This window comes from Dromiciops gliroides, chromosome 1, assembly GCF_019393635.1.
Source record: "Dromiciops gliroides isolate mDroGli1 chromosome 1, mDroGli1.pri, whole genome shotgun sequence".
Classification (NCBI taxonomy): domain Eukaryota; kingdom Metazoa; phylum Chordata; class Mammalia; order Microbiotheria; family Microbiotheriidae; genus Dromiciops; species Dromiciops gliroides.
In genome coordinates this window covers 136709645-136724595 of record NC_057861.1, presented here as the reverse complement: position 1 = coordinate 136724595, position 14951 = coordinate 136709645, and the positions used below count along the sequence as shown (strand labels likewise).

Below are 14951 nucleotides of genomic sequence, written 5' to 3'. Positions count from 1 at the left end.
TTGCCCAGGGTCACACAGCTAGTAAGTGTTAAGTGTTTGAGGCCGGATTTGAACTCAGGTACTCCTGAATCCAGGGCCGGTGCTCTATCCACTGCGCCACCTAGCTGCCCCCGGCCTATTTTTTTTTTTTAATCATATTTTTCTGAGAATCCAATGATTCTTAAATTCTCTCCTTGATCTGTTTTCCATTTAAGTTGCTTTTGATATCAGATATTTTATACTTCTTTTTAAAAAATCTTTTACTTTTGTTCTAATGTTTCTTGCTGTCTCATAGTGTCATTGATTTCTGTTTGGCATTTTCTTGTTTTCAGGTAGCCAGTTACTTGGATAAAGTTTATTTATACTTTCTTTTGTAAGCTATGAATTCTTCTAGTTCTTTGCTCTAGAGCTTTTGTTTCAGCTTTCATCTCATATTTCATTTCTTTTAGGTTTTCATGTAGTCCTTGTAAGAAATATATATATATATATATATATATATATATATATATATATATATATATATATTTTATTTTTTTTTTTTTCCTTTGAGACTCTCTTTAAAGTCGTGTATTTACTCATCCTCTTTTGGAGTCCTCTAGATTTACAGTAATTTTTTATGCCGATTGGTGTCTTCTTTGGTTTACTCACCTTTCCTGCTTTAATTCCAGAATTGGTTTTTTTTTCCAGATTCAGTAGCCATACTTTTTTTGGATGGGATTGCCAGCCCTGCCGGTTTTCACCCTGGGTCCTATGCTGACTTTCTTTCTCCTCTTCTTGTTAGGTTCCCTTGGATCTTTGAGCACTGAATCTTCAGAGCCCTTAATGGTGTTTCAGGACAGGGTGCTCAGACACACCTGGAATGTCCTTGTCCAAGATTTACTTATATTGGTCACTGCTGTTCCTTTCTGCTTTATGGGAGGAGCCCTCCCTTCTTGATGCTTCCAGACAGAAAACTTTGTAGGGAGGCATCTTTTTGACCCTTCTCTAATCATGCTGGGAGACTATGGTTGCCAGGCTAGTGCTGGTTTTGCTAGTGTTCCCCTTTTCTATTGTTGGGGGCTGGCTTGAATATTTGTATTAATTTCTTAAATATCTTGAATGTCAGATGTCAGAGACATTTGATGCAAAGATTTCCCCATCAGTAACTCTTCTTATGGGGGGGGGGGGGCGCACTCAAAAGGTTTTCACTTTAATGGAAATTTAAGAATCAAGCTTGCGGGCGGGAAGTGGATAAAGCACCGGCCCTGGATTCAGGAGTACCTGAGTTCCAATCCGGCCTCAGACACTTGACACTTACTAGCTGTGTGACCCTGGGCAAGTCACTTAACCTCCATTGCCCCGTGCAAAAAAAAAAGAAGAAGAATCAAGCTTGCTTTTTTAAATCATTTTTTTCTGTGTTAGACCTATTTTTCTATCTTATATCCTGATGCTTTTGAAGGCCTCACATACAATAACCTTAAATAGTATAAATTCTTTTTGGTATCAATGGTAAAGGATATTTCCTCACTGGACCCAAGTTTCACTTTTTTATAGCTTTCTATTGAGATGACCCTTCCTTATGGATAGTGACATTGGAGAAATCATTTCACTTTTCTGGGCCTCAGGTTCTGTGTGTGTGTGTTTTTACATGTATATGTTGCAGGGGAGGGGCTGGAATATGGTGAAGAACCATAGAAGGCCTTGAACTCTCATAAGACAGTAAAAAGTACATATACTATATTAAAAAGCAATTTACATTTTCCCCATAATGCATATATAAACAAAGCAAACCAAAAAAGTGTTGCTTCCTTCTATGTTTTATTCCTTTAACAATCCTATTGCTTTTGTTGTCAATGAAACCTTGGTATTGTTTTTTTAATCCCATTTAGAACTGTTTAGGGAAAGGTTGTTGGAACAACTCTTCATGGGAAAAGGCATTTTTTTAAACTAACTTTTCTTACCTATGGACTGTGATCAAAAGCAAGTATGCTAAAAGGCTACAGATTTCCTACCCCTGGATCTCACAAATCCCTTTCAACCCCAAGAGTCTATTATATCCTATGGTAATAGCTTTTTTTTTTTTTTTTTTTGCGGGGCAATAGGGGTTAAGTGACTGCCCAGGGTCACACAGCTAGTAAGTGTCAAGTGTCTGAGGCCGGATTTGAACTCAGGTACTCCTGAATCCAGGGTTGGTGCTTTATCCACTACGCCACCTAGCTGCCCCCTAAAGAAACTTTTTTTTTTTTTTTTTTTGTGAGGTAATTGGGATTAAGTGACTTGCTCAGGGTCCCAGCTAGTAAGTGTCGCGTCTGAGGTCAGATTTTAACTCAGTTCCTCCTGATTCCAAGGCCAGTGCTCTAGCAACTGCACCACTTAGCTGCCCCCACTAATAGCTCTTTAAAAAAAGAAGTAAATACACTTATCTTTGTAGTGACAATCAGAAAACATAAAATCTTTCTTAGAGGTACTAGATTTTTGAGATAAACTGTGAGTAAATAAATACTTTTAAATGCTACATAGAATCAATACTTGAAAACAGTTCTATTTGGATTTCATTCAGAGTTTTACTGAGCAAAGAACTAGATCAATAGAATTCTTACAAGGCAGTTACTTTGTTTTGACTGGATATAGAAAACCTGTTAAGTTTATTTAAGTTTTTAAAATTCCCTTTCTAAAGAGGCATTAGAATGTTTTTATGAACTTTGTAATAATTTAAATCTTGTGTACCTTACAAATTGTATGTAGTCTGTTGAATTGGTTGACACTCACACATAAGAAACATGCAGATTAAGAATTTGGAAATTATGTATCATAAAGGAGTGGTTTAAGTTGGTTTACTTACTAGTCAAAAAGTTGTATTTGATGGTCAAAGGCAGTGTTCAAATCCTTCCTTGGACACATGGACTTTGTGACCCTAAGCAAGACATTTAATCTCTTCCTGCCCAGGTACTCTCCAAATATTTAAGTTTCCAATAAGCTGTTGACCTGTGTTGGGAGAGGGAATTTCCTCCTCTAAAGCTCACTAAATCAAGGAAATCTGGACTAGTATCACCATTATATACAAGTGATTTACTGTAGTTTTTATTATTTTTATTTTATTTTATTTTGTTGAGGCAATTGAGGTTAAGTGACTTGCCTAAGATCACACAGCTAGTAAGTTGTCAAGTGCCTGAGGTCAGGTTTGAACTCAGGTCCTCCTGACTCCAGGGCCAGTGCTCTATCCACTGTGCCACCTAGTTGCCCCGTTTTATTGTATTTTTAAAGATAGACTTAATTTCCTGCCATTTAAGCCACCCCTTTACCTTATTGCTGTCAGGGAAAAGTGCCTTGGATGCCTTTCTTGAATAGGGGTAAACCTTGAAAAAGTTGAAAAACAAGAATGGGACAGCTTGTTCTGGAACTCAGTGGCTATTTATATCCAGGTGACACTGTCTTAGGATACTTCTAGTCTCTCTCTGTGTGGTGTGGGAATTTCCTAGGATCTTTTATGTGAGTTTTGTATTTTCAAGAGCCTGGAACTTATTTCATTAGAGCTGACAATTTACTTTGAGGTCTGCAAAGTGCTTTATTCATGATTATTTCACTTTATCTTCAGTAAGATAAAGATATTTCCATTTCTCAGATAAGGGTAACTGAGGTTCAGAAATGAAATGACTTGTCTGAGGTCAGTGCCAGATTTGCAGTTTGAACCCAAATCTTCCCTGGTACTAAGTACTTTTTTGCACTATTTCCTCCTACTCCTCGTTTTTTGAGACTAGAAAGTAACACATTTGTGGTTATGTTTGGGAAGACCCAGAAAGAAGTTTATTTTAGTATGGAAATGAATTGACAATACTCTCATAGTTTTCCTTTCCTATGGATAATTTTGCCCAATTTATTTATTGCCTTTTTATTTTTCACTTTGAGTCTTGGATCATTTTCTCTTTGGATTTCTTTTCTCTTCCTTTCCTTTTACCTCTTTCCCCTTAGATCTCCTCTTTTCTAATTCTTTTAGACTCATTTTAATTTTCCTCTTAATGCTGTTTATGACACTTCCCAATATAGTATATTCTGTGATTTTTTTAAAAAATCATGTGTTTCACAACATTTCCAAAGAGTTATGATGTTTAACTTCTTTTACTGAGTAATTCTTACCTCAATCTACTAGGTGTTTTTGTGACTCTCACCTTTTTTCCACACATGTAAATCAACAAACACTTCAATTTTAAGCCAATTTGAGAGAATCAAATATTTCATAGCACAAATTAGGAAACATTACCAAATTCAGGAAGCTGACACCACCCATTGTATTCCCTTTATTTTTTAAATATAACCAAAAAAAAGATTGTGATTTTTTTTGTTGTTGTTCTTAGTAAGTATAATTTTTTTTTTCTGTTTTAAATTCTCCAAGTATGTGCTTTTACTTACTGGATCATTACTTATTCTGTGAACTCATTAATGAGATTTAGAGTACTGTGATCTCAGATAATACCTTGTATTCCCTTAAAGATTTAGAGAAAATATCTGATACATGAAAAGTATCATGGTATTAAAGGGTTCTAAACCATAGGGTTCTAAAGGTTTTGATAAATTTTTTTAATAGAGAAGTATATCACACAAAGAGAATGCAGCACGTTATATCTGTGAAATGGACATCTGACAACAAATACATTTTGTGTGGATCTGATGAAATGAACATTCGACTCTGGAAAGCCAATGCTTCTGAAAAATTGGGTGTGGTAAGAGATCCTGTTCATTTTTTTTTATTGCTCACTTTATTACTGATTTGGCTTCTCTTTTACTAAATGTTATTTTTTGACCAAATAAATGTTCAGAACAGTTTAGTCTTAAGGTAATTACCATAGCTTAAGGCATTATAGAGTACTGCATTTTACTATGATGCTTAACTTACTGGGTGGTGTATTAATGTTTAATATCTAATTTTTAAAATCTGACTGTAGTGTTAAGCATTTTTGTTTTAAATTATATTGGGCTTTCAGGTTTTTTTTTTCTTTTGGAGCATGTTTCTGAAATTCACATAAATGTAGGAATAATTTCATTTTCAAGAAATAAAGTTTATGGGGGAAGCTACGTGGCATAGTGGATAAAGCACTGGCTTTGGATTCAGGAGGATCTGAATTCAAATGTGGCCTTAGACACTTGACACTTACTAGCTGTGTGACCCTGGGCAAGTCACATAACCCTCATTGCCCTGCCAAAAAAAAAAAAAGAAATATAGTTTAAAACAATGCTCCTTCAAGAATACAAAAACAGTTGTACTTACTTATAACTTGGGGTGTAAGTTATAAAGAATTCTGTGTGTATGTGTGTTGGGGGGTGTTCCTAGTATAAGGTGAGTCTTTGCTATCAATGTCATTAAATAAACCTAACAACTTAACTGTTCTTGACACCATGATTTTTTTAAGCTTACATCACGAGAAAAGGCAGCTTTAGATTATAACCAGAAGTTGAAGGAGAAGTTTAAATACCATCCTCAGATAAGTCGCATATCTCGCCATCGTCATTTACCTAAGACCATCTATAGCCAAATTAAGGAACACCGCATCATGAAGGAAGCTCGTCAGAGGAAGTATGTTTGACATTGTACTCCTGGCATCCTTTCTCCTCCCTCACTACATAAAACAAAACAAGAGAAGGAAATGGCACATAAACAATGCCATCATTGTCTTTCAAGGGGTCCCTTTATGCGCTGTTACACATTAATTCTTTATTTGGTTTGGAAAGAAAGGAAAGGAAAGGTACAATCATTCTAAACTCAGCTGCTCTCCAGTGACTGATAAACATGGAAACATTAGTAACCTTACAGTGAAGAAAAATTCACAGTTCCTAAGAATATATGCCAGAGTTAGATGTTGTCAAAGAAATTCAAAGTGAACTATTTCACAAAGAATCTGCTGCTTCTGCTCATGTTATTCACATTCCTGACTGGTACAAATGGAAAATAATAAATCCCTGCTAATCGAGTTGGATGTGAGGCATTTGTTTTTTAGTAAGAATGTTCAAAAGATTCTTACAATTAAAAAAGAGGAAAATTTTTAACCCAAAGATGCAGCTTTTTCCGTATCCTTGTGGTATTTGAGATAAACTGAAGCTCAATCGTGCTCATCCCAGTTTGGAATCACCAGATTGGAGCAGGCCTTTTTCCTAGAAAATCCTTGTGGTTGTAATTTTTTGATTTGTTAAAAGTATATGGTTGGTGGGGGTAGCTAGGTGATGCAGTAGATAGAGCACCGACCCTGGAGTCAGGAGGACCTCAGTTCAAATCTGGCTTCAGATACTTGACACTTCCTTGCTGTGTGACCCTGGGCAAGTCACTTAACCCCCATTGCCCCTCAAAAACAACACAAAACAAAACAACAACAACAAAAAAGTATATGGTTGGGGGCAGCTAGGTGGTGCAGTGGATAAAGCACCGGCCCTGGATTCAGGGGGACCTCAGTTCAAATTCAGTCTCAGACACTTGACACTTACTAGCTGTGTGACCCTAGGCAAGTCACTTAACCCCAATTGCCTCACCCAAAAAAAAAAATAGTATGTGGTTGGGGGCAGCTAGATGGTGCAGTGGATAAAGCACCGGCCCTGGATTCAGGAGGATCTGAGTTCAAATTCAGTCTCAGACACTTGACACTTACTAGCTGTGTGACCAGGGGCATGTCACTTAACCCCAATTGCCCAGCAAAAATAAAATAAAAAAAAAAGTACATGGTTCATACGGCATGCTGTATCTTTTTAGACTAAGACACCTAAAGAACCACATGAGTAGATTGTGTTGCTAGATGGACTTGGGGATGTAGATTTTAAAATATCTAAGATCTTCAGGTTGGGGCATTTCTATTTATAATAATGAGTCCTAATGTTTAGTAGAGTAGGATATTAAAATGTTGACAAGTTCTATTCTGGTTTGTGGGTTGGGTTTTCTGTTTGTTCAGTAGGTGACTTTCTAGTGAAAGAATGTTTTTTAAAATTATATTTTAGTTAGATTAATTTTCTTATAATCTCATGTACATTTTGTTTATTCTTTTTTTTTCTAGGGAAATGAATCGTATCAAACATAGCAAACCTGGATCTATACCGCTTTTGCCAGAGAAGAAGAAACACATAGTAGCTGTTGTGAAATAATATTTGAGAGTTCTACTAATTTTTGGTATGTAATTATTTGTTATGTATAGTGTGATAGATTCTAAAAATAACATTACAAGCTCTCCTTAAAAGCAGAGAAACCTTAATTACATGTAAGAGGGTTTTCCTTAGAGCTGTTTTTTAAATCACCTTAATTTAGTGTGTTTATTTTGAGTAGCCCTAAAAATTCCTCTATAAGCAGTATTTCATCCCACAGCCACTGTCTTTCAGTAACTAAAGGAGTACAGTGTTTGCAAGGGAACTTTGGTGTCAGAAAAAAATATGAACAATTTGATATTTTTCTCCCAGCGTTGTATTAATCTCTATATTGAACATAGTATATATAGGGTTTTTTAGTGTGGTTTCTGTTATTTTTTTATTTGGGTTTGACTGATAATTAATGTTCATTTTCTTCATGAGACTAGTGTTTGTAACACTAATTTATAAACTCTAGAATGTTTTAAAAAACTTGTTTATAACAACTAATGTAGATATTTGACTTTTTGTAATCTTCAAGATGATTAACCTAATAATATTTTTAATTGATAGTAAGGCAGGATTAACATTAAAGTGCTCAGGGGCGGCTAGGTGGCGCAGTGGATAGAGCAATGGCCCTGGATTCAGGAGTACCTGAGTTCAAATCTGGCCTCAGACACTTAACACTTACTAGCTGTGTGACCCTGGGCAAGTCACTTAACCCCAATTGCCTCACTAAAAAAAAACAAAACAAAACATTAAAGTGCTCAATTGGTTTCAGGTAACCTGTACCCACTGAAGTCATTAAGTCCTTTTTTCCATTAGTTCCATTGACATTTTTTTATAAGTTCCACATTTTTTAAAACCTTGAAAAACAAGGAACATTTAGATAGGTGGAAAGGAAAAGAGAGATTATTCAAGGAGGAAGTCATAACATATTAAGAAGCACAGAGGAAGAATTGAACATAGTATATGAGGGGAACCTGAGTTCAAGTCTAGTCTTAGACACTATGTGACTCTGGGCAAGTCACTTAAGTTCTGTCTGCCTCAGTTATAGGAGTAATAGCACCTGCCTCCCAGGCTTGTGAGTATAAAATGAGATGTTTTTAAAGCACCATATAAATGCTGTTATTGTTGTTGCTACTATTATTAGCCAAACTAGAACTGAAGGCAAAAATTGAGTAATTCTTAATTTCTACTCTTAGTGATATGAGTATTCTCTTCTACATTGTAGATTACAACCTATCTATTCTTCATTTTGTTGAATTCTTTTCCATTCCTTTTTTGTTTGTTTGTTTGTGCAGGGCAATGGGGGTTAAGTGATTTGCCCAGGGTCACACAGCTAGTAAGTGTCAAGTGTCTGAGGTCAGATTTGAACTCAGGTACTCCTGAATCCAGGGCTGGTGCTTTATCCACTGCACCACCTAGCCGCCCCCCTTTTCCATTCCTTTTCATCTGACCTCCATGATGTTGGGGGCCTTTACCCAAGTCTTAGATCTCTTAACTGTTAACTTGGAGCCTATTTAACATGTGGATTGGCTACCCTTTGTACCTCATTTTTGCTGCTACATGCCCTTTGTGCTAATTATCCATTTTTTTTTAAAGATTTTTACACTGTTGCTTTCTTATATGTTGTTTACCATTGACAACGTGTTGCAGCCTGCAGTTTTTTGCAACTATAATATCAATAGAAGAACACTGGTATTAAGAAAAAGGGGTTCTGTTTCAACAATCCAGAACTTCTTCCTGAAAATACGAGGCATATTCCCAAAAGCATTTCAGTCCTTTCTCTTTCTTCTTCTCAAATCTGTACACCATTATTTGAATTCTTTTGAGGCAAATAGGTGGTACAATGAATAAAGAAAGCACTGACGTCAGTAAGACTGGAATTCAAATTTAGCTTTGTGACCCTATGCAAGTCAGTTAACTGCTTTTTGCTTCAACTTACTCAATGGTACAATGAGGATAATAACAGCACCTACCTTATTGGGGTTTTGTGTGAGGATCAGATGATATGATATTTGTGCAGTGCTTAGCACAATGTCTAACACATAGTAGGCACTGTGTAAATGCTTATTCCCTCTTTGCCTATAATATCTCTCCAAAATAGACATACTAATGGATCAGTTCAATTGACTGTCCATTTTACTATATAAGTCTGGAAATAAGTATTCTTCATATACTTGACTCTCCCGTATTAGGCCAAATTCTTTTGAACAATATGCAATCTCATTTGGTAAGTTGTGAAATGTTACAGAGCTTGATACATTCGGCATAATTTTTGCCAACAGGAGTATCTGGAAAACCTCACCATCTACAGAGAATCCCTTTTCCATTTGTACTGTTCTGAATATCCTGTTTCAATGTCCAGGTTAAAGTAATCTCCTTGTTTTATGCCTTACTTGGTATTAATGATCAGAGGATTGTAAAATAAAGATGTTTCTGTTATCACACCTATCAGTGAATTTTTTTTAGGACCTTAGTTGCATGTGAGGTACCTTGTTGGAGCAGAGCCTTTGAAGTGATGTTTTGCTCTAATCAAATTCTTTAGTGTTATAGTCAAACAATAAGCCCATTGTCACATTCTTTTTTCTCTGAACCTTGCTTTAAGTTTTATGATTATGAAAATACCTACTGGGGAATATTGGGAAATGAGGAAAATAAGTTTGATCATGTAGTGCCAATTACTGAAGACCCTGAAAGCCAGGAATCCAATTTAATAATGGTAGGAAATAGAAGGCCACTGGTCAGATATGAATAAGGGAATGCCAAATGAAAGTTGTTTGGTAACAGAATGGATAAAAAAGAAGAAATTAGTTGGGAAGGTCAGTAAAAAGGGCTTTTAGAATAAGCTGAGTGTGAGTCTATGAAGGCCTGAATTAGGTTGGCTATAGTAGGAATGGAGAAAAATTAATAAAACTGAGAAACTTGTGTCTATCAAAATTGGGTGTGTAAGGTAGTACCATTGAGAAGAGGAGCTGGCAGGGCAGCTAGGTGGCAAAGTGGATAGAGCACTGGCTCTGGAGTCAGGAGGACCTGAGTTCAAATCCAGCCACAGACACTTGCCACTTAGTAGCTGTGTGACCAGGGGCAAGTCACTTAACCCTTATTGCCCTGCCCAAAAATAGAGAGAGAGGAGGAGCTGGCTTTGGTGGGAGAATGGTAGATACTATTCTAAACATTTTGAGCCTGAGATCGACTGAAAGATATTCCAATATCAATTTTTAATAGGTATCTGGAGATGTGGGAATAGAGTTTGGGGGAGGAAAGGGACGAACAAGATAGATTTCAGTATCAGATGAAATGGTCAAAATAATTGTGATCCTGCAATTCTTCTACTTTATGCTACTTAGCCATTATAAAATTAACATTGATTGGGGTTTTTTCTTCCCACATTTTAGAGACTCACATAACCTTGGAGCTGAAAGAGACTTTAACAATCACCGCACCCAATGTACTTATGTTATACATGGGGAAATTGGGGCCTACAGAGGTGTGAAGTGACTTGTCCAGGCCATACAGTGGCAGAACCAAGACCAGAACCCAGTTCTTCGGAATCCCAGTCCACTGCTTTTTCTACTATATCAAGCCATCTTATTCTTACTTCGATTTGGGAAAGCACCTCTGTATTTAACTTCTTCTTATGTATTTTTTGGTGTGTTTTCAGAGTTGTCTTAATTTAAAACTTAAGATAGAACATGTCTTTTTCTAAAACCTTTGTACATTCTTCCATAAGTTTATAGATAATACGTGCAATCCTGCAAAACTTAATAAATTCTAGTACTGAAAAATGACTAGCAAATATTCATTTTATGTACTTACTACCTAAAAGATAAAAAACAACCATTAACATAGATCTTGACCAACATCGTGTTAAGGCATTGGTTTGTTACTTATTTGCAAGAAAACGTCACCTACCGAGTCACTGGCATCATCACCTGCAATAACTTGTGGTTTCCATAGTGATGTCTCACAGTGAATTGTGCACAACAGAACCTGACTCATTAATTAAAGACATGAGCAATTTCCTGCAATTCAAAGCAATTTCCTAATTTAGAATTGGGAGCACAACTTTAATCATTTTAGAATATAAACTTTAATGAGCACAACCTGTTGAAATTCAGTGCCCAAAAAACACCTAACAAGCAAAGTTTTCAGTTAAAAACTAGAACTATAATGATCTAAACTAGACCCTTAAGTGGATGGAATATTGCTTAGGGACTTCTAGTATTCCTTAGAGGGAAGAAGAAGAATCCAGAATGCTGTTCAACATCATTTTTTTCCTGTTCTGCTGAACCACTGCTAGCACACTGTTATGTAATGGGGCCACAGAGTAAAGCATTAATATCCAACCAATGGGTGATTTTGATCCTTATTCACTTCTGTTTCTTGAATGGAGGGTAAATGATACCCTGTATTTTCCCTTATGTATTGCTGTCTTTGGGGTGTCACTGCAACATTATTTTGAGGATTAGGTATGTGTTAGTGATAGGAATTAGACCGTTTTGTTAACCATTTTATACTAAGGAGACAAAGAATAAAATGGATAGCCAGGATTATCAGAAATCTTAATAAGGATATTGTCTACTTTTTCTTGAGCACTGAAAATTATGTTTCAGTCCATGTGACATAAAGTGCTTAGTACCTTTGTGTTTTACATAGAATTGGTATTTTATAAACTTGATTAATAAGGTTGGTTGGTTTTAAGAATATGGTAAGCACCTGTGGTTTTGTCAGGATGAAAATTCTCCTTGGCACATCATAACCAATTTGTAATAGAATAGTGATTCCTAGTTTCTTGGAGATTAGGCAGTTCATCATTTGCTTTATTTTTAGGAATCCCATTGCTCCTGAAGATGTTGAGTATCATTCATTTTTTTTTAATTAATTTAAAATTTTTAAAAGAATTTCCAAATATCACGTGATAATTGAAGCCTCTTGTCAAAATCAAGTCTAGGGATCATTCTAATAAGTGAAAGCTGAATATAAGGAACCATAAAATGATTTGAGATGATTCCTTATGTGTCAAATGGATTAATGTGAATCTATAGCTGTAAAACATGCCACCTTTAACAAAGATAACATTACATGTTCTCATTTTGTTAGAAACTTTACCAGATTTAGAAATGATACAAGAGATAGATCTCTTCGTATCCACATTCTGCATGTGTGAATTTGAGATAAAGGGATTTATTATTTAGCATAACTTTAGATGTGCTAGAAAATGTAAAATATGAAACCTGTCTTTAGAGAAAGAGGTTTATTTAGTGGGCCCACCTCTATTCAGGGGAAGAAACAAGAATATGATGTCAGTATCTGGTGTGGGTCAGAAAGGGTTCCAAAACCTAGAAAAAACCTATAACATAGGGGCATCTAGGTGGCGCAGTGGATAGAGCACTGGCCCTGGAGACAGGAGGACCTGAGTTCAAATCCGGCCTCAGACACTTAACACTTGCTAGCTGTGTGACCTTAGGCAAGTCACTTAACCCCAATTGCCTCACCAAAAACAAACAAACAGAAAAAACCCTATAACATGAGACAAGATACCCCTATCCCCAGGAGTGATCAGGAATAAGCCTGTGCTAGCCACACCCTGACTCAGCTCATCCTCCCCAGGAGAACAAGATCTAGAAATAACTATCCTATTATTTTGATGCCTCCAAGTCATCTAATCCAAAGGACTAAATCAAGTTCACTTGGGCTTGCCTTAGAATAGGTCTGGAATGGCACAATAGCACTGGCCCTGGAGTCATGAGGACCTAAGTTCAAATCACCTCAAATACTTACTAGATGTGTGACCCTGGACAAGCTACTTAACCCAATTGCCTTAAACATCCAGAGCCATCTCCAGTTGTCCTGATGTATATCTTGCCACTAGACTCAGATGGTTCTGGAGGAGAGAGTGATGTTGTTAACCTTGCATAGCCCTCTCTCACTTAAATCCAGTTCATTGTAAGTTATGACATGTCATGGTCCTCTTTGATAACGGACAAACAAAAACAACAAGGTCTAGAATAGTGTAATTTCAGTATTCTCTTCCTGTCTCTTCCCTGCCCCCCCCCATTTACATACTGATTCCTAAAATTTTCTAATTGGATAAACTTATTTGTACAATTAGAGGTAAAAAGGCTTAAAATGCAGATTCTGGTTGAGGTAACGCATTGACTAAAACTTTCACACTAAGGTATAATATATTTGCCACTCAATGTGCAAATGAAGGTAGATAGATTCTTCCCTGTTTTGATAAGTATAGAAATGACAACAGGAAGGCAGTGGGTGCCAGAAATAGCTGAATATGTCTCTTCTTGGGGTAAAAGGGCCCACAACAGTGGGGCTGAGGATGAAGACAAACCCTCAATTTCACCCTTTTTACCTTTAACTGAACAGAAATACTTAGGCATGTGCAGGAAATTCTGTCAAGATTTTTTTAAGCACCTAATGACTTCATTGATGAGCCATTTTCCCAAAAGACTTGTTAACCAAAGCATCACTATAACAGTTTACTTTTCCAGTGATGAGGGGCCACTGGGCCTGACCATCACTTTCTGTACTGGGAGCTTGAGGCCTCACAGCTGGTACAATGGCCTGCTGTGGTGGGGCCTATAGGGCCTTGGTTGCTGACCTGTCCTGGGGCTTGGGGCCTCCTGCTGGCTTGCTCAGCCTGCACTAGGCTGCACTCCCCTTTTACCCAAATCAAATGGACCTTTACTACCAACTTTCTAAATTGTCTTGGGCTGGAATATCATTTCACCCCATCTTTTTGTTGGTTCTGCTGCTCCAAAATTTGTTTTGAGGCATTATTTTTATAGCTGTTTGGAGGTGATTGGAGGGAGTTCCGGGTGAGTTCCTACCTTATTCCGCCATCTTGGTTCTACCTGGCTTCCATGATCAACTTTTGTAAAGCCACTGTTGATGCTGAGGAATATGTGTACTCCTTATTATCATTCAGAAATAGCCAAAGGTCTTTCAGATATTATTTTCCCATCATTCTGTTCATATGTACAATTTTCTTATTATTAATAAGTTCAATTTATGCAATTCTGTAAGAAAAATATTATAAAAATATCATACAATCATGTTACTGTCAATGCTTTTTTTTTATTTGTAATTTGAGAATTTGGAAGATATACCATTTGGTGGACACATATAATTATATTATTTGCCTATGGTATTTTTAACCACAATGTCTTTTACTTATTTCTCCTGACATTATGGGTATTGATTGTTGCCTAATCTGAAATCATGATTACCACTCCTGCTTTGGGGGGATTTCCTAGAGCATGATAGATTACATCCCAGCCTTTCACTTTAACACCAATCTTTGTATTGTGAGAAAATTATTAATGCCACAGTATATATTGAATAATTGTTGTCTTCTTCATCAAGAATATAAACTACCTGAGGACAAAGACAAACACTATATTGTGCTTAATAAATGTTTTATCTATCCGTATAGCAAGTTGTTGGATTTTGTTTTATCATTCTTATGGTGTCTTTCTAAGAATGTTAATTCATTTACATTTAGAGTTGTATCTCTTAAATTTTTTCTTCCCTTAAATTGCTTTTTATCCCTAAGTTTCTTTGAATTTAGTACATAATCTCCATGGTTGGTTTTGTTTGTGTTTACTTTCATTGATGATGTCCATTTGTTTGTTTGCTCTTTTCTTTGCTAGTCTAGATAATTGTTATAAAGACTTCCCTCCTTCCTACCCTTTACTCCTTCTTAGGTGGAATGTTATTCCCACTGGCTCTTTGAAGAAATATTAATTTTACTTCCTGATCTTCCATAATATTTTAGAATCTAGTAGATTATGTATTTCTTTCTCATGCATTCCTTCTTTGTTCTATGACTTTCATACAAAGTGTGGCTTCTGGCACTCAAACTTTGCTCCTTTGCC

At 36.4% G+C, this 14951-nt stretch overlaps 1 protein-coding gene across 1 annotated transcript in view; it reads left to right on the top strand.

Moving 5' to 3' along the window:
* Positions 1 to 12898, top strand: part of DCAF13 (DDB1 and CUL4 associated factor 13) — a 34546-nt gene extending 21648 nt beyond the window's left edge. Inside the window, exons 9-12 of the mRNA XM_043979640.1 lie at positions 4541 to 4676; positions 5364 to 5527; positions 6990 to 7102; positions 10455 to 12898. Coding sequence (XP_043835575.1) covers positions 4541 to 4676; positions 5364 to 5527; positions 6990 to 7077 — 388 coding nt within the window. The 3' untranslated portion in view covers positions 7078 to 7102; positions 10455 to 12898. The remainder of the gene's footprint in view (positions 1 to 4540; positions 4677 to 5363; positions 5528 to 6989; positions 7103 to 10454) is intronic.
* The last annotated feature ends 2053 nt before the right edge of the window (positions 12899 to 14951 follow it).